Source organism: Bos indicus, chromosome 24, assembly GCF_029378745.1.
Source record: "Bos indicus isolate NIAB-ARS_2022 breed Sahiwal x Tharparkar chromosome 24, NIAB-ARS_B.indTharparkar_mat_pri_1.0, whole genome shotgun sequence".
In the NCBI taxonomy this organism is placed as follows: domain Eukaryota; kingdom Metazoa; phylum Chordata; class Mammalia; order Artiodactyla; family Bovidae; genus Bos; species Bos indicus.
This window is the reverse complement of record NC_091783.1, coordinates 35087716-35107948: the sequence shown is the minus strand read 5'-3', so window position 1 is coordinate 35107948 and position 20233 is coordinate 35087716. Positions and strand designations below refer to the sequence as shown.

The following is a 20233-nucleotide window of genomic DNA, read 5'->3' as shown; positions in this document are numbered from 1 at the left end:
AGGGTCGCAAAGAGTCGGACACGACTGAGTGACTTCATTTTCTTTCACTTTGCATATGAACTTTAAATTTAGTCCTTCATAGTGATTCTGACAGGCAAATCTACTCTCTAGATGGGTGATGTGGAGTTATAACCTCTCTAAACATTCCACTGTGTCCTTTTTTCTTTTTTTTTTTTTATTGGTTTCTAGGTTTTTGTCAAGCAGGAAAAGATTTGCGTTTGGTATCTCTGTGTATGGAACAGATTGACATCCCAGCAGGATTTCTCCTGGTGGGGGCCAAGTCTCCCAACCTTCCTGAACACATCCTAGTGTGTGCTGTAGACAAGCGATTCCTACCAGATGATCATGGGAAAAATGCACTTTTAGGTGAGTACTTCATACCTGCACAGTTCCTTCTGAGATAAAGGAATTAAAATAAGAGTTTATTTTAAATTATCACAGAATTTTTAAAAATCACAGAATTAGCTGCGGATTATATAGTTTAGTTTAAGTAAGAAACATTTTTTCATTTAGTTGTTGTTGAGTCGCTCAGTCATGTCCAACTCTTTGCAACCTCATGGACTACGGTGTGCCAACCTTCCCTGTCCTTGACCATCTCCTGGAGTTGGCTTAAACTCATGTCCATTAAATCAGTGATGCCATCCAACCATCTCATCCTCTTCTCCTCCTACCTTCAATCTTTCCCAGCATCAGGGTCTTTTCTAATGAGTTGGCTCTTCGCATCAGATGGCCAAAGTATTGGAGCTTCAGCTTGAGCATCAGTCCTTCCAGTGAATATTCAGGGTAGATTTCCATTCGGATTGACTGGTTTGATCTCCTTGCAGTCCAAGGGACTCTCAAGAGTGTCTTCCAGCACCACAGTTCAAAAGCATCAATTCTTCAGCGATCAGCCTTCTTTATGGTCCAAATTTCACATCTGTACATGACTACTGGAAAAACCACAGCTTTGACTGTATGGACCTTTGTTGGCAAAGTAATGTCTCTACTTTTTAATATGCTGTCATTTAGTAACTTCTCACAAGTTAACTTTCACTTTTTTATTAACTCTCAAAATATTCATCTTAACGAAGAGATTTTAAAAACCAGGCATTAAAGAATGCCATGCAATTTATCAAAAATAATTATTTTGTGAAATAAAATAGGATTCACTCTCTATAGAGTCATTGATCTGGACCTGATATAAAATCAACTCTCAATTATTCAACTGTGGATTATCTACTTTGTAAGTTATTGATACCTATTCTGTACCATCCATTATTTCTAATTATACTTTATTGATGTGGTTCTCATTTTATATTTAGCATTAGTTCAACCAAGATATATAGGAATATATCTATGATGTAAGATGTGTAACTTTTATCTCAGAATTTTTTTACTTTCTAGTGTTACTTTAAATCTGGTCCTTTTTTCACAACATAGCTTCTCTACATCATGGAAAATAACAAAAGTGGATTTACTTTTTAATTGTTATTTTTAAAGTTGAAGTATAGTTCATTTTCAATATTATATTAGTTTCAAATGAACGGCATGAAGTATCACTGATTCAAGTGATTCAGTATTTTTACAGATTGTACTCCATTAAAAATTATTACAGGATAATGGGTATAATTCCCTGTGCTGAAATATATATCCGTGTTGCTTACCTATTTTATATTAGCAGTTTGAGTCTGTTAATCCCTTACACCTATCGTGCCCCTCCTTCCCTTTATCCACGGATAAGCGCTAGTTTTCTGTACCTGTGAGTCTTTTTGTTTTGCTGTATCATTCATTTGTATTATTTTTGGATTCACAGATAAGTGACATCATACAGTTTTTTTTTTTTCTTTCTATCTGTCCTATTTCACTAAGCATAATACCCTCTAAGGTCATCGATGTTGTTATAGATGGCAGAATTTCATTCTTTTTTATGACCGAGTAATATTCGATTGTGTGTGCATGTGTCTGTGTGTATACATGTGTGAATGTATACATATGTATTAAGGCCACTACATACAAACCTTCAAGTTTCAGGCTTTCAAAGATGTGAATGTATATTTGCATGTACAGTCATGTAAGGTGTGAGTGAAATTGCAGCTCGCCCTCCGTCTCCTATTGCTGACAGTCCTTCAGCTCTACCATCTCCCACATCTTCTCCCTCCTCTAGTCAGTAACTCTTCTTGCCTGTTCACTGGATGCCAGCCCCTGGATGCCAGCAATACATACAATATTTTATATAATACAGTGCAATAGTACAGTATCAGTACAGTACTATTGCACTTTTTCAAGATGCTGTACTGTAGGATTAAAAATGTTTTATTTATTTTTTGTGTTTGTCTTTCATGTATTATTTGTGTGAAAAGTATTATAAACCTATTACAGTATAGTACCATATAGCCAACTGTGTTAGTTGGGTACCTAGGCTAACTGTTGGGCTTTTGAATAATTTGGACTTATGAATACACTCTTGGAATGGAACTCGTTTGTATGTTATATATATATCATATATATATATAGCCACAGGATATATATATGATGTATTATATATACACACACACACATATATATATATATATATATACACACACATACCACATATTCTTTATCCATCTGTCTGTTGATGGATACTTACGTTGCTTCCATATCTCGGCTATTGTAAACAACGTTGCTATGAACTTCGAGGTGCGTGTATCTTTCAATTTAGTGTTTTCATTCTTTGCTTTATACCCAGCACTGAAGTTACTGGATTATATAGCAGTTCTAGTTTAAGTTTTTTAAGGAACCTCTATTACTCTTTTCCATAATGACTGCTCCAGTTTACTTTTCCACCAAAAGGGTACAAGGGTTTCCTTCTCTTCACATGCTTTCCAGCATTTGTTATTTGTAGACTTTCTGATGATAGCCATTCTAACAGGTTTGAAATGATATCATTGTTGTCTTGATTTGCATTTCTCCAATAACCATCAGTGTTGAGCATCTCTTCATGTGCCTATTAGCCAGATGTATGTGTTCTTTGCAAAAACGTTTATTCATGTTTTCTGCCCACTGTTTGATTGAGTGGTTTGTTTTTCGATACCGAGTTGTATGAGCTGTTTGTGTATTTTGGATACTAACCCATTTGTGGTGATATCATTTGCAAATATTTTCTCCCATTCCATAGGTTGTCTTTTCATTTTGTGTATGGTTTCCTTTGCTGTGCGAAGTCTAGGAGTACATAGATCAATATCTTGAGTCAGAAAGTGATCCTGCACATACTTTGTAAAGTTTCCTTAAACTACAGTTCAAATCCTACTCTTGATTCATAGAAAAAGAAGTGATAATTTTCATTTTCATGGGCTTTAATTTTTTTAATATCCATTTTTTTATTTTAGTGAAATTGAGCAGATGGTTTAATATAGACACCTAATGGTAAAGTTGTTCAGTTCAGTCGCTCAGTCATGTCCGACTCTTTTCGACCCCATGAACCGCAGCACGCCAGGCCTCCCTGCCATCACCAACTCCTGGAGTTCACCCAAACTCATGTCCATTGTGTCGGTGATGCCATCCAACCATCTCATCCTCTGTCGTCCCCTTCTCCTCCTGCCCTCAATCCCTCCCAGCATCAGGGTCTCTTCAAATGAGTCAGCTCTTCGCATCAGGTGGCCAAAGTATTGGGGTTTCAGCTTCAACATCAGTCCTTCCAATTAACACCCAGGACTGATCTTTAGGATGGACTGGTTGGATCTCCTGTAAAGTTTGTACATTGGACTAAATTAGCAAAGAAGATCCAAGTACTCTTTTGTTCATTTATTCATTCAACAGTGTTTTTTCCAAAAAATCACATTAGGCTATGATATGTGAGCACAAGAATGACAAGACATGGTCTTTTCCATCACAGAGCTAAGAACCTAGTTGGTTCTGGAAGAACAACTTTTTGTTGTTGGAAACCTTTTGAGCACTTTAAATGCATCAAAGTTTTATCAAATGGGACAGTGCATATGTGGTTCTGATTACAAGCGTAGAAAAATATCTTATAATGCCTTTTTGTTCAATGCCTTTTCTTCATGACTAGAGGGATTCTTTTAGAATGTCATGGAAAGGACACAGAAAAGACCATCAGAATAATAGATTTTATAATCCTTTATAATCAGGAATATGAAACCAAAGGCTTTGGAATTAGAACTGGGTTTAAATCCCAGATTTGCTACTTAGCACTTTAAAAACTTGAGCAAGCTACTTATTTTCTTGAAGTCTCAGATTCCCCATTTATTGATATATAAAGAAACCAATAATGCCTACCCTGCAGGGTTATAATGATCAAAGGGGTGATGTTTATAAGGTACCCAATAGCACAGTGCCTGGCACATACTTGCTCTTTAAATGGTAATTATTCTGCCATTCTATCATATTTGTTAAATACCCTTATAGACATGCTACTTTGCTTAATAATTTTTTATTAACCACTACTCCAGTGAAAGTATAGTGCCACAAATGGTAAAAGTTTTCTCTTAAACGGGCACAATGAGATTTTTATATGTTCATTATTCTATTGTGGAAAAGTTAATATTCATCTAACACTTCTTACTTAAGATGAATGATTTTAGTATGCATTACAATATAGTGGGGGGAATTCCCTGGAAGTCCAGTGGTTAGGTCTCTACACACTCAATGCCAAGGGCCCACGTTCAATCCCTGGTCAGGGAATTAGTACCCACAAGCCATGTGGCACAGCAAAAAAAAAAAAAAAATTATAAAAATAAAATTTTTAAAAGATTTAGTGGGAAATTTTTTAAAAACTTAAACTATTCTAGAATCCTTGTGGACTCCAATATCAATTTGTCTAAATTTTTATATAGATTATGCAGATTCCAAGGACTATGGGGAAATTGATTTTAAAATAAATTGATCCACTTGGCGGTGCATATGCCCCACATCTGCCATGGAATTGAAAGATCTGATTGCTAGGAAAACTAGAAAGGTAATTTGGCTGTAAGAGACATTATTTTTTTGTGATAGTGACAGCATGAACTTTGAACAGATAAAATCTGTCTTGAATCAAAGTTAATACAGAAACCATACAGAGTTTTAAAAATGGACTATAGCATTCTTACTCTTTTATATTGCCAATTCTCATCATTAGTAGGAAGTTTCTCTTCTTTGAAGATTATCCAGATCCATTGCTTTTCTTCCTCCTTACCCTCTTTTGCTTTTCACCTCAGGAAACAGGTAGAGGAAAAGAGGTAAACTCTAACCCCAATAATTTTTTAATTCTAATTCTCGCATTAATCTTTTATGAACTGCTTGGCTTGGACCTTTGAGATAAGCCTATTTTTGACACTGTTTTTATTTCAGCTGAAGATTCTTTTATTTATTGTGTTTTGAGTGTGTTGCATCTGCCTCATACGTCAGCCAATTTTCCATCAAGGCATAATGATCACATCAGAAAGTAAGGTCCACGGAGGCCGTGGTTTTGTTTTCCTTGTTCAGTGCTAAAACCTGGTACCCAAAATAGTGCCAGCACATAGCAGAGCACAGATATTTGTTGGATGGATGCATGGACAGATAGATAAATGCATGGATTAGTGGATGGATACATGGATACGTGGATGGGTGAATGGTTAGATGGATGGTTGACTTTAGGAATTTGGTGAATAAGGCAACCATTGACATCTTTATTCTTTTGGCCTACAACTGCAAAGTATTAGACAAATAGCTAAATGCTCTTGAATGCAATCCATCTCTGAATAAGTTTTACATAATTTATGAAATTATGTTAATATTTATATCTCTATAAGTGATGGTAATAAACTAATTATGTAGAATTACTAATATTATGTAACTGATGGGAGGTTGTGACTATCTTTCATTCACCACTGGTTTCCCAGTGTTTAGCACAATGCCTGGCATACAGGTAGGTGCTCAAATAATCATTGAATAAATAATAATAAGTTGGACTGCCCATTTCTAAGTGTTCTGAATTGATTGTCAGCATTCTGAGATTGGGGCATTATAAGATAGTCTGTCTTGAATCCTGTGGTCCTTCTCTTCTCTTCTTGTATCAGTCAGTTAAGTCGATCGGTCATGTCTGACTCTTTGTGACCCCATGGATTGCAGCATGTCACGCCTCCTTGTCCATCACCAACTCCCGGAGTTTACTCAAACTTCTGTCCATTAAGTCAGTGATGCCATCCAACTATCTCATCCTCTGTCATCCCCTTTCCCACCTTCAACCTTTTCCAGCATCAGGGTCTTTTCAAATGACTCAGTTCTTCACATCATGTGGCCAAAGTATTGGAGTTTCAGCTTCAACATCAGTTCCTTCCAATGAACACCCAGGATTGATCTCCTTTAGGATGGACTGGTTGGATCTCCTTGAACAGAGAGGAAATAGGAATCTCAGGAAACTTGTGCCAAAAAGTACAACTGGATCTCATAGAAACTGGGACGTGAACAATGCCCTGAGTTTATACATCTCTGTTCGTATTCTCCTATCTGGAGACCAGCTCCTCTTCACGATTCCAGTTGGCTCTCTCCCACACCCTAGCTGGCATAGCCCTGACTTGGGTTCAGATTTTACAAAACTTACCATATCCAGGGTCTCGTATCATCTGATTGATTCTCTTTGTATTTATTTCAAAATTCCAGTAGCGAGACTGACTGTCCAAGATGGTGTAAGATAATGGTCCACAGTCTAATCAGCTGTGGCCATGGAGTCAAATCCACATGGTGGGTAGGATGGAGAACCAGGGCCAGAAGAAAATATGGGGCTTCCCTGGCGCCTCAGTGGTAAAGAATCCACCTGCTAGTGCAGGAAACACGGATTCCATCCCTGAGCCGGGAAGATCCCACGTGCTTTGGAGCGACTAAGCCTGTGTGCTACCCTATTGAGCCTGTGCTCTAGAGCCCAGGAGCCGTGACTACTGAAGCCTGTGCGCCCAGAGCCCACGGGCTCCACGTGTGTGCTCCACGACACGTGTGTGCTCCACGACAAGAGAAACCACTGCAATGAGGAGCCTGCGCACCACAACTAGAGCACAGTCCCTGCTTGCCGCAACTGGAGAAAAGCCTGTGCAGCAACGAAGACCCAGCGCAGCCAAAACAAATAAAATTTTTAAAAAAGAAGGGAATTTGTAAGGAGGAAATAATAGGTATCTCTAGGTCCAATATTCTTCATATTTTTGTGTTACCTATATAAATTCTATCATATGATATTATCCATTCTATTTCCTTAATCATTATCCCTTGAGAGCATTTTAAAATTATTTCATCTTTCACTGTTATAATTGCTAAATTTTTTGCACCTATTTTTTTCCTTTGAATTATTTCCTTGAAATTAGGAAGTTAACAGGCCAAAGAGTGAGTATTTCTATCCTTTTTGTGTATAAAATTTAAGTATTATAACAACATGTAAGGCCACCAGTAACTTTGTCTTCATTTCAGGGTTTTCTGGAAACTGTATCGGCTGTGGAGAAAGAGGATTTCGGTATTTCACGGAATTTTCCAACCACATAAACTTGAAGCTCACCACCCAGCCAAAGAAGCAGAAGCACTTAAAGTACTACCTAGTCAGAAGCTCCCAGGGTGTACTGTCGAAGGGACCTCTTATCTGCTGGAAAGGTAGCGTCAGCTTCCGGGGGTGGGAAGGGAATGTGAGTGTTAGGATATTGACAAGTGACCTGTGACCCATACAGGGTTCAGAATCCAGGTGTGGAATAGATAAATACCCCAAGTTCAGAAGACTATGCCAGAATGTAAAGCCCCTGGCAGGTTATTGGACTTGCTTCGTTGTTGTTGTTTGTTTGTTTGTTTGTTTGTTTTTTGGCCACTTCATGTAGCCTATGGGATCTTAGTTCCCTAATCAGGGAAGGAACCCACTCTCTCTGGAGTGGAGGCAGATCTTTAACCACTGAACAGCCAGGGAAGTACCTTGACTTGCTGCTTTTCATTTTTAATAGAAACTATTTAAATTTCTCATTGTATTTCTTAGGGGTGTGGAATACATCTCTGGGGGGAGAGGGGAGAATGGACTCTTCCTAGCTCTTCTGGCATTTAGCATGCATGCCTGCTCAGTCGCTCCAGTTGTATCCGACTCTGCAACCCCATAGACTGCAGCACAGCAGGCTTTCCTTTCCTCCACTATCTCACAGAATTTGCTCAAATTCATGTCTGTTGAGTCAGTGATGCTATCTAACCATCTCATCTTCTGGCACCCCCTTTTCCTTTTGCCTTCAATCTTTTCCAGCTTCAGGGTCTTTTCCAGTGAGTCAGCTCTTTGCATCTTGTGGCCAAAGTATTGGAGCTTCAGCTTCAGCATCAGTCCTTGCAGTGAATATTCAGGACTGATTTCTTTTAGAATCGATGGGCTTGATCTCCTTACTGTCCAAGGGACTCTCAAGAGTCTTCTCCAACACCACTGTTTAACAGCTTCAGTTCTTTGGCGCTCAGCTTTCTTTATAGTCCAACTCTCACATCCATACATGACTACTGGAAAAACCATAACTTTGACTATACGGACCTTTGTCAGCAAAGTGACAACACTTTGTGTTGGTACAGAGTGATGACTATTTTATGGTTGCATAAAGTATCTTTAAGTTCTTATTTAGTGCTCAGTGACAATTCATCTTTCTGGTAAAGAATTACCTTTTTGAAATAGTTTGTGACACAATGATCCTGGGTGACTTCTGGAACCTCACACTTATAGCCATTGCTGTTTTGGAATTGTATTTATGTAAATAATGTCAAATACATATTTGCATACAATATACCTAACATGAAGATATCCTTTTTGGCCAAAATATAGTAGCTCTTCAAGGAAGGTCATAGCATAGAAGATTGCAGAAAACTTCATCTACCTTTTGCATGTCTCCAATAAACTTGGAAGCTCTCTAAAGGATCCACTATAATTAACTTTGTCATTTACAACTATTTATATTTCTTTTTCACCTGCTACCTTTAAATACTAATACGGTACCACATATAGTATAAATTGGTTGGAAGTTACAGCCACACAGGTTGTCACAATATTTGCTATCTACCTGAATCAATGCAAAGTATATTAAAATACTACACCAAAGCCCAATTAATATTGGCTCATTTAAAATGAAGCTTAGTTGCACAATCAGTAATACTTTGAATAATATCTGTCAATTTCTTTTAATAAGAACTGAGAATAGTAAGAATTTGAGAATTTCTAATTTTTCTCTTCTGCTGATAAATTTTTCTTTGCTTCTGTTTCTGAACATCAATTAAGGTTGAAGGGAGCCTAAGAGGCTCCAAATCTAGGTTACTATTCTGCACTGAAATCAGTCCTAGACAGGAGATTAGTGCTTGAAAGCTTACTGAGTTTTTATAAATTATAGACAATTTAACCTCAGTCTTACCCGTAAAACTAGCATGACTATATTGGTTATGAGTAATTTTTCTCCTGGGAACTAGTCTGTGCATAACAAAAGTCAAACTGTTCTAAGGAACAGAATCATCTCTTTGTTTTCCAAATATGGCCCTAGGAAGACAAATTATGTTCACCAGCTTGGACATTCTGTTGGAGTCAGGACTGGGGAAGGCGGATCTCTTAAAGAAAGTGGCTGCTCCTTGAGGAGTAGGGGTTTATTTTAGAGATTTTTTGGATTGTGGCTCCGTCACTTGTTTTAACAGAATATTGTTCTCTATGATTCTAATCCTTCCTAGAATGTAGAAGCCGACAATCCTCTACCACTTGCCACTCCATTAAACCAAACTCTTCAGTGTCATCAACTGTGACCCCAGAAAACGGCACAACAAATGGATACAAATCAGGATTCATTCAGACAGGTACAGGTTATTTTCTTTTGCAATTTCAAGCAGCAGATGTATATTTATCGAGGTATTTTAAACTTACCGTTGGCTGATTTGAACAGAGGTTTTTTTTTTTTTTTTAATAGAGGTATTACTTGAGTTACTATTCAAATTAGAACTCAGCATTGAGATGGGTCAGTCTGTGGGTGACCAGGACCCCAAATCCCAAACAGCACTGCCAATGCCAGGCAAAGCAAGGAGACAGGAACTGACAGTTGGTAGAGAATTTAGCTCAAGCTTAGGACCTGTGTCTAGAGGAGTTTGACAGGAGGTAGTGAGTAGATATGGCAACCCACTCCAGTGTTCTTGGCTGGAGAATCCCAGGGACGGGGGAGCCTGGTGGGCTGCTGTCACACAGAGTCGGATACGACTGAAGTGACTTAGCAGCAGCAGCAGTGAGTAGAAATACAGCCATGAGAGAAGTTTGCGTCATAGCTATGAGGTGGCATTTATTGAGGACATTCTCATGAAGACTGGAGTGCTAGGGTAGGGCTCTAACTAGGCTTGCTCAACATTATATTGAATATTACCAACCAACCTGGATACAAACTAAAATCCCAAAGCAGGACTGAAGATCACAATGGAAGGATCTAGGATCTAGTTTCAGGTAGTATAAGATTGCAGCTTGGTTACAAATAACCAGATAAAATCTTAGTACGTGAAGCCACCTTACAGTATCAGAGAGGGTCAACAGAATGGCTGATCTGATAACTGAGCAGATAAGCCACTAGTCTAAAACTTCTGAGAATTCCTCTAGTGAGGAGGCCTGCACTCTGGTCAGGATAATACTCCAGCAGGACTTAATGTGTCTAGGTGGCCGAAGGGCTGAGGGCTGTGACTGAAGAGATCCCTGCAGATAGTGTTTGAGAAAAATTTTCAGAACCAGCCTAGGTTGTATCTTAGGCAAGAAGAAAAGTATTTCAAAAGTATGAGTGAATTTTTTTTTCAGTTCACTTGTATCTTGGAAAGTATTATTTTACCCACAAACCTCATAGCATATGTGTTCTGCCAGAGTTCACTCAACCACAACAAATTGGAAAAAAGACTGTCTTTCTTCATTGCACTACTTGACATTTCTCTTCCAAATGTATATGGAATTTTGATGAGCTGGTAAATGGTTTCCACTTATTTTCAAGATGGAAGTGATTATTAGACTATATTAGTAACAACTGCAGTGATAATGAAGATGACTTTATTTGGGGACATTTCTGGCTATGTGTCTGGACTCAGCAAAAACCATTTCATCCTGGATTTTAAGTCTAGCCTTTAAACTGTCCAAGAGATTTATATAAAGCCTGTCATTTGAGAGAGAAGAGAATATTCTAAATTCTCATTTAGAATAAATGAGAGAACATCATGTCACTAGGTATTCAAGTAAGAAAAAAGTTGGCATTTGGCTCTTGGCGCTGAAATACTAGCTTTCGTTATAATGATGTCTCCTCCTACAATTTTAATAATTTGATTCTGCAGTATATTTTCTGCCATTAGAACTTGGGTCTAATGAAATGCAATTTTAAAACTACAGCATTAGTAGTGAATACTTACTTCATTCCAACAGAAACTTACCGTGTGTTTTTATTCCCAGACCCTTGTCAGATGCTATAAGTCAGGGTTCCAGTACTTGATTGTTGGCTCCAGTGATTTAAAAATCACTCAAATAAGGGATAAAAGCAATAAAACATGTTACCTTTCATAAGGGAGAGGTGAATATATATAAATAACTAGTCATACCTGAAAATAATGAAAAGATACTGAAATGTTAATAATAAATAGTGAAATGATAATTAACATTTTAATTATGCAGAAATATATTTTGAAAATGAAAATTGTTCCAAATAGAGGAATTCAAGATTCAGGCTTTATTTAGCAAAGGCTCCTTCAGTTGTCACAACTGACTTACAGTGAACACAAGTGACCAAGTGCTATGTCAATATTCTTGTGTATCCCTTGTTGAGGGGAGAATAGTAATTTGACCATGAAATTAGCTATTAATTTTAGGTGCAATCCAGAGAATTTAATAGAAGATGGTGCCTTTAAGAGTAAAACTTTGTGTCTAAAACTTTCTTCTTGACAAATAATATTTATGGAGTCTTCAACAATTATTTTTTTCCATGTATTTTGAAAGTAATAGACTGTAAGAATTTTATACCAGCCTATATTATCATTTCAAACATTAAGCATATGCAGCATCTCCTTAGCTGATAGAGATTTACCCTCTGTAGGAGATTGCCTTCTTAATCTGTAATCAATGACTGCCTGTAATCAGCATTTCTTAGCCAGAAATGTAAGCACACATTTTAGCAAAGTATTTGCTAAAGCACACAAATAAGGAAAGTATTTGAAGATGGGATTAATTTACTATTTACACAGCTTTGTCTTTCATTCCAACTGCCGAGCTCTGGACATTCTGTTCTGGCTGGCTTGCTGCTTTATCTTTTGCATATTTTCTTTCAACATATTTGTGTCATTGATAATTCAAATTTTAGCCAACAATCCTGGTAAAATATTTTATGGTTTTGACTGAAGGTGGCTACATAGTTACTACGTATATTGTACACACACACACACACACACACACACACGTATGTGTGTTGTGTTTAATAAGGACAGGAATTCAAGAATAAGATCCTGGAAGCTGTGTGGTGCAGCCAGAAATAAAGCGGGGGGCGGGGGGGTGGGGGTAGAGAATAGATGGAAAAAATCTTTGCCTAACACAAAATTTTCCATACTTTTTTTTCCTAAAAGTTTTATTGTTTTATCTCTTGCATTAGTCATTTTGAGCTAATTTTTGTGTGTCATGTGAGTTGAGCATCTAAGTTCACCTGTTCATATGTGGATATCCAATTGCTCCAGCATCACCAGTTGAACAGATTGTCTTTTTGTCAGTGAATTTCACTTATCAATAATCAATTGATTATAAATAAAAAGGATTTATTTCTGGGCAAATTGATAAAATGGACCTCCTCAAAATTCAAAGCTTTTACACTTCAAAAGACAATACTAAGGAAATGAAAAGACAAGTGATAGACTAGAAAAAGATACTTGCAAAACACATATTTAATAAAAGATTTGTACCAGAATTTATGAAGAACACTTACAACTCAGTAACAAGATGACCGTCCAATCAAAACATGTGGAAAAGATTTGGAACAGACATTTCTTCAGAGAATATATGCAAATAGCTAATAATCACGTGAAAAGATGCTCAACATCATTAGTCATTAGGGAAATGCAAATCAAAACTGTAATGAGATATTAATATTAATATTACCCCCATCTACCGAGGAGAAATAAAGACATGTTCTTGCAAAAACTTGCACACAAATGTTCATATAGCAGCATTGTTCATTCAGTCGAAAACTGGAAGCAAGCTAAATGTCAATCAACTCATGAACGAATAGACAACATTTTGTATCCATAAAATAGAATATCGTTCAGCAATGATAAAGAACAAACTACTGACACCTGCTATTGTATATCATGAATGAACTTCAAAAACACTGTGCTACGTGAAAGAAACTAGTCAAAAGAGACCATGTATTATATGGTTTCATTTATATGAAATGTTCAGAAAAGGTAAATTACTAGAGATAGGAAATGGATTAGTGGTTGCCTGGGGCAAGGAGGGAATGAAAATTAACTGAAAGTGGGCATGAGATTTCCTGTTGGGGGATGGAAATGTTCTAAGACTGGTTTATGATGATGGTGGCACCACTTGGTCAAGTTACTAGAAATCACTGAACTGTCCTCTTGGATTGAGTAAGCTTTATGATAGTTAAGATATACCTCAGTAAAGCTGGGGAGGGGAGATTAAAAAGCTGCTCAAGACAAAGGTGAAATCATCTGGAGTGGCAACATTTCTCCCTTGGTTGAATCCAGTCTAATTTACTGAGTGTCTTCTAAAGAATGAGCACTGTTTCTGACCAAACAGTAAACTGCACAGGGCTTGGAATCTGAGTCCTGGTGTTCAAATACTGTCCCCGATGTTTATTGGTTGAGGCTTGGCAGACACCACTCAGTTGTTGTGTCTTGATTTTCTCATTTGTAAAACTGAAAATAACAATACCTATTTTGCAACTAAGGATTAACTCAGCCTTGCTATTATACTTCTACTTGTGCGCCAAAACAAATGGTGTGATCACTCACCTAGAGCCAGACATCCTGGAATGCAAAGTCAAGTGGGCCTTAGGAAGCTTCACTACAAACAAAGCTAGTGGAGGTGATGGAATTCCAGGTGAGCTATTTCAAATCCTAAAAGATGATGCTGTGAAAGTGCTGCAATCAATGTCAGCAAATCTGGAAAACTCAGCAGTGGCCACAGGACTGGAAAAGGGCAGTTTTCATTCCAATCCCAAAGAAAGGCAATGCCAAAGAATGTTCAAACTACCGCACAATTGCACTCATCTCACACACTAGCAAAGTAATGCTCAGAATTCTCCAAGCCAGGCTTCAACAGTACATGAACCATGAACTTCCAGATGTTCAAGCTGGATTTAGAAAAGGCAGAGGAACCAGAGATCAAAATTGCCAACATCTGCTGGATCCTTGAAAAAGCAAGAGAATCCCAGAAAAACATCTACTTTACGCTAAAGCCTTTCACTGTGTGGATCACAACAAACTGTGGATAATTCTTAAAGAGATGGAAATACCAGACCACCTGACCTGCCTCCTGAAAAATCTGTATGCAGGTCAAGAAGCAACAGTTAGAAGTGGACATGAAACTCAGACTGGTTCCAAATTGGGAAAGGAGTATGTCAAGGCTGCATATTTCACCCTGCTTATTCAACTTATATGCAGAGTACATCATGTGAAATGCCAGGCTGAATGAAGCACAAGCTGGAATTAAGATTGCCAGGAGAAATATCAATAATCTCAGATACGCAGATGATAACACCCTTATGGCAGAAAGCGAAGAAGAACTAAAGAGCCTCTTGATGAAAGTGAAAGAGGAGAGTGGAAAAGTTGGCTTAAAACTCAACATTCAGAAAACTAAGATCATGGCATCCAGTCCCATCACTTCATGGCAAATAGATGGGGAAACAATGGAAACAGTAAGAGACTTTATTTTGTGGGGCTCCCAAATCACTGCAGAAGCAGAGGATATTAAGAAGAGATGTCAAGAATACACAGAAGAACTGTACAAAAAAGATCTTCACGACCCAGATAATCACGATGGTGTGATCACTGACCTAGAGCCAGACATCCTGGAATGTGAAGTCAAGTAGGCCTTAGAAAGCATCACTACGAACAAAGCTAGTGGAGGTGATGGAATTCCAGTTGAGCTATTCCAAATCCTGAAAGATGATGCTGTGAAAGTGCTGCACTCAATATGCTGGCAAATTTGGAAAACTCAGCAGTGGCCACAGGACTGGAAAAGGTCAGTTTTCATTCCAATTCCAAAGAAAGGCAATGCCAAAGAATGCTCAAACTACCGCACAATTGCACTCATCTCACACGCTAGTAAAGTAAAGCTCAAAATTCTCCAAGCCAGGCTTTAGCAATATGTGAACCGTGAACTTCCAGATGTTCAAGCTGGATTTAGAAAAGGCAGAGGAACCAGAGATCAAATTGCCAACATCCGCTGGATTATCGAAAAAGCAAGAGAGTTCCAGAAAAGCATCTATTTATGTTTTATTGACTATGCCATAGCCTTTGACTGTGTGGATCACAATAAACTGTGGAAAATTCTGAAAGAGATGGGAATACCAGACCACCTGATCTGCCTCTTGAGAAATCTGTATGCAGGTCAGGAAGCAACAGTTAGAACTGGACATGGAACAACAGACTAGTTCCAAATAGGAAAAGGAGTATATCAAGGCTGAATATTGTCACCCTGCTTATTTAACTTATATGCAGAGTACATCATGAGAAACGCTGGGCTGGAAGAAGCACAAGCTGGAATCAAGATTGCCAGGAGAAATATCAATAACCTCAGATATGCAGATGACACCACCCTTATGGCAGAAAGTGAAGAGGAACTCAAAAGCCTCTTGATGAAAGTGAAAGTGGAGAGTGAAAAAGTTGGCTTAAAGCTCAACATTCAGAAAACGAAGATCATGGCATCCAGTCCCATCACTTCATGGGAAATAGATGGGGAAACAGTGGAAACAGTGCCAGACTTTATTTTTCTGGGCTCCAAAATCACTGCAGATGGTGACTGCAGCCATGAAATTAAAAGATGCTTACTCCTTGGAAGGAAAGTTATGACCAACCTAGATAGCATGTTCAAAGGCAGAGACATTACTTTGCCAACAAAGGTTCGTCTAGTCAAGGCTATGGTTTTTCCTGTGGTCGTGTATGGATGTGAGAGTTGGACTGTGGAGAAGGCTGAGCGCTGAAGAATTGATGCTTTTGAACTGTGGTGTTGGAGAAGACTCTTGAGAGTCCCTTGGACTGCAAGGAGATCCAACCAGTCCATTCTCAAGGAGATCAGCCCTGGGATTTCTTTGGAAGGACTGATGCTAAAGCTGAAACTCCAGTACTTTGGCCACCTCATGCGAAGAGTTGACTCATTGGAAAAGACTCTGATGCTGGGAGGGACTGGGGGCAAGAGGAGAAGGGGACGACAGAGGATGAGATGGCTGGATGGCATCACTGACTCGATGGATGTGAGTCTCAGTGAACTCTGGGAGTTGGTGATGGACAGGGAGGCCTGGCGTGCTGCGATTCATGGGGTTGCAAAGAGTCAGACACGACTGAGCGACTGATCTGATCTGATCTGAAATCACTGCAGATAGTGACTACAGCCATGAAATTAAAAGACGCTTACTCCTTGTAAGAAAAGCTATGAGCAACCTAGACAGCATATTAAAAATCAGAGACATTGTTTTGCCAACAAAGGTCCGTCTAGTCAAAGCTATGGTTTTTCCAGTAGTCATGTATGGATGTGAGAGTTGGAGTATAAAGAAATCTGAGCGCGGAAGAATTGATGCTTTTGAACTGTGATGTTGGAGAAGACTCTCGAGAGTCCCTTGGACTGCAAGGAGTTCCAACCAGTCAATCCTACAGGAAATCAGTCCTGAATATTCATTGGAAGGACTGATGCTGAAGCTGAAACTCCAATACTTTGGCCACCTGTTGGGAAGAACGGACTCATTGGAAAAGACCCTGATACTGGGAAAGATTGAAGGTGGGAGGAGAAGGGGATGACAGAGGATGAGATGGTTGGATGGCATCATTGATGTGATGGACATGAGTGTGAGTAGACTCTGGGAGTTGGTGATGGACAGGGAAGCCTGGTGTGTAGCCGTCCATGGGGTCACAGAGTTGGAAGTACTGAGCGACTAAACTGAACTGAACTGTGTGCCATTCTCCCAATGATGATTTATTAACCATCTAAATTGTTTTTAAAATAATTTTTATTTATGTATTTTTGGCTTACGCTGGGTCTTCGTTACTGCAAGAGGGCTTTTTCTAGTTGTGGTGAGTGGGGGCTACTCTCTAGTTGTGGTGTGTGGGCTTCTCACTGCAATGGCTTCTCTTGTTGCGGAGCATGGGAGTTGTGGTGCATGGGCTTAGTTGCCCTGTGGCATGTGGAGTCTTCCTGGACCAGAGATGGAACCCATGTCCTCTGCATTGGAAGGTGGATCTTAACCACTGGACCACCAGAGAAGTCCTCATCTATATTTTTTTATATGCTAGAAACTGTAGGCTCATTTTATCTGTGGTGTTGGAGAAGACTCTTGAGAGTCCCTTGGACTGCAAGGAGATCCAACCAGTCCATTCTGAAGGAGATCAGCCCTGGGATTTCTTTGGAAGGAATGATGCTAAAGCTGAAACTCCAGTACTTTGGCCACCTCATGTGAAGAGTTGACTCATTGGAAAAGACTCTGATGCTGGGAGGGATTGGGGGCAGGAGGAGAAGGGGACGACAGAGGATGAGATGGCTGGATGGCATCACCGACTTGATGGATGTGAGTCTGAGTGAACTCCGGGAGTTGGTGATGGACAGGGAGGCCTGGTGTGCTGCGATTCATGGGGTCGCAAAGAGTCAGACACGACTGAGCGACTGAACTGAACTGAACTGAACACCCTAGTACCTGGCAGATGCCTGGAAATAAATATTTTTGAATTCCATTTTTATTTAAATTAGCATTTGTGGGATTGTTAATTTGCTCGTGTGTACTCTTTTTCCAACTGAAGATGGTATGCTCATCTACCATTAGAAGGAAAAATTAGCTTGTCAGCTGGGATGCAGATGGGCCACCTAAGCTCTGCCCCTGGGATTGATAGTGTCATTTTTAAGAAGATGCTATTAGGTAGGACCTGATATGAATCTATGACTGTCTTAGGCCCTGGATACATTTGCCTTAAGTATTTAAAGTTCCATTTTATGGCTGCATTGGTATTAATATAAAGATGAATATGCATGCATGCCATGTATGTGTCAAGTCACTTCAGTTGTATCCGACTCTTTGAGACCCTGTGGACTGTAGCCCGCCAGGCTCCTCTGTCCATGGAATTCTTCAGGCAAGATTTCTGGAGTGGGTTGCCATGTCGTCCTCCAGGGGAATCTTCCCGACCCAGAGATCGAATTGCGTCTCTTATGTCTCCTGCATTGGCAGGTGGGTTCTTTACCACTAGCGCCACCTAGGAAGCCCCAAAGATGAATATATTAACATTAAATGTTAAGACGCTTTCTTTGACCAAAAGTTCATCTTTTTCTTCTAATTTTAAAAGAAATTAAAATATGTTCATGAATGCCTATAAGTGTTAATGGACCTGAGGCACTGTGCCTTCTCTTGCCCAGTGGAGAAGTTAGCTCTGTTATTGGAGACGAATGTACAGTCCATGGAACGGGGTTTTCCTCTAGATGAGCAACTGATGGCTCAAAGTAATGTAAACCCCTTACTGTCTTATGCTTGTGTATTAAACTGATAAGGACAGATACTACACTTAATCTTAGCCCAAAGGCTGAGAAGTGATTATGCTTCGGTATTAAAGCAGTCAGAACAATAAGAAATGAAAGGACTGGCCTATCGTCGTATATCACCCTCATGAAGCTTCCCTAATAAAGACAGCGTGGAGTTGGTGCAGGGATAGACAGAGAGCAGCAAAACAGATTAGAAAGTCCCCAAACAGATTCCTAGGACATTTGGGTGTTTCCTACTTAACAGAGTGACTTGCAGATCAGCAGAACCTTTCCCTTCAACAAATGATGCTCAGAAGTTGGGTATCCCATGTGGAAAAAAAAAATGAAACTGGACCCCTATTGTCCTCTATCCACAAAAATCAATTCCGGGTCGCTGAAGAATCTAAATGCAGCAAGCAGAAGTGTCAAGCTTTAAGGAGATATTGTAGATATCTTAAATGTAGAGACCGAAAGTGCTGTATCATTTAAGTGTACCTCTCCTCTTTCGATTTGTCCGTTAGCCACTAAACTTCCTTAAGGTCAGACTAAGCAAAGTTCCTCTAGCAGGTTTTTCTAAGCTTAGTTCCTCATGAATATTCAAATTATCCCTGTACCAAAACACAATTTCCCTTTTCCACATGTGGTGGAATCCTTGGGCTGGCAGATCTGCCCACTCCTAACTAGATACTGGGAACACATAGGCTTTTCCATGGGCAGGGATTCCATGGGCAGGGATTGTGTCTTTGCCTTCTTCCCCTATTCTATCCCCAGAGCCTGGCATCATATCTGGCCTGCTGAAGCGGCTCAGTAAATATCTGAAGAGGGAATGCTTCTCAATAAACATCCAAAGAGTGAATGGGAGGGAGAGTGAAGAAAGTCAATGACCAAACTTCTCTGAGACAGGGCCGTAGTGATTTTGAGACTCCTGCTCACAAAAGAGAAAATGCAACTCTTTAGCAAGTACAAGGAGGAATGGTACACTTTGTAGAAATAAAGAAACTGCAAGTCATGACAATGAAAAGTCATTCATCAGTTATATTAACCACAATATCCCATCTTAAGTGATAATATACAGTGCTGGCAAGCATATAATAAGACTGACAATCTCAGGCTGATGGAGGTAGACAGAAATATGACTTCTTTTTTTAATGTATAATTTTTTTTGTGGCTGTGCTCCATCTTTGTTGCTGAGAGGGCTTTTCTCTTATTTCGGAGAATGGGGATAACTGTCTAGCTGTGGTGCACAGGCTTCTCATTTCAGTGGCTTCTCTTATTTCAGAGCACGGGCTCTGGGGCTCACAGGCTTTCAGCAGTTGCAGCTGCCAGGCTCTAGAGCGCAGGCTCAATAGCTGTGTCGCATGGGCTTAGCTCTGAGGCAAGTGTGATCTTCCCGACCCAGGGATCAAACCCATGTCTCTTCCATTGGCGGGTGGATTTTTTACTACTGAGCCACCAGGGAAGCCTCAATATGACCTTTTAAGAAAGCAATTTGGCAATACATAACAAGACCATTAAAAATATTTATATCCTCTACTCTAGTAATCTCACTTCAGAGGCCTTAGCCAAGAAAATAACCTAAAAGGATACTCAAGA

General features: G+C 39.3%; 1 protein-coding gene and 1 pseudogene across 7 annotated transcripts in view; one reads left to right on the top strand and one right to left on the bottom strand.

Annotated features, from left to right (window-relative positions):
* Window positions 1-20233, top strand: part of GREB1L (GREB1 like retinoic acid receptor coactivator) — a 245631-nt gene that overhangs the window by 145929 nt on the left and 79469 nt on the right. For all 7 annotated transcript variants that reach the window (XM_070778850.1, XM_070778849.1, XM_070778848.1 and 4 more), the window contains 3 exons: window positions 190-366; window positions 7396-7572; window positions 9643-9765. In XM_070778850.1, the coding sequence (XP_070634951.1) occupies window positions 190-366; window positions 7396-7572; window positions 9643-9765 (477 nt within the window). The remainder of the gene's footprint in view (window positions 1-189; window positions 367-7395; window positions 7573-9642; window positions 9766-20233) is intronic.
* LOC139179525 (U2 spliceosomal RNA) lies at window positions 18542-18714 on the bottom strand (annotated as a pseudogene).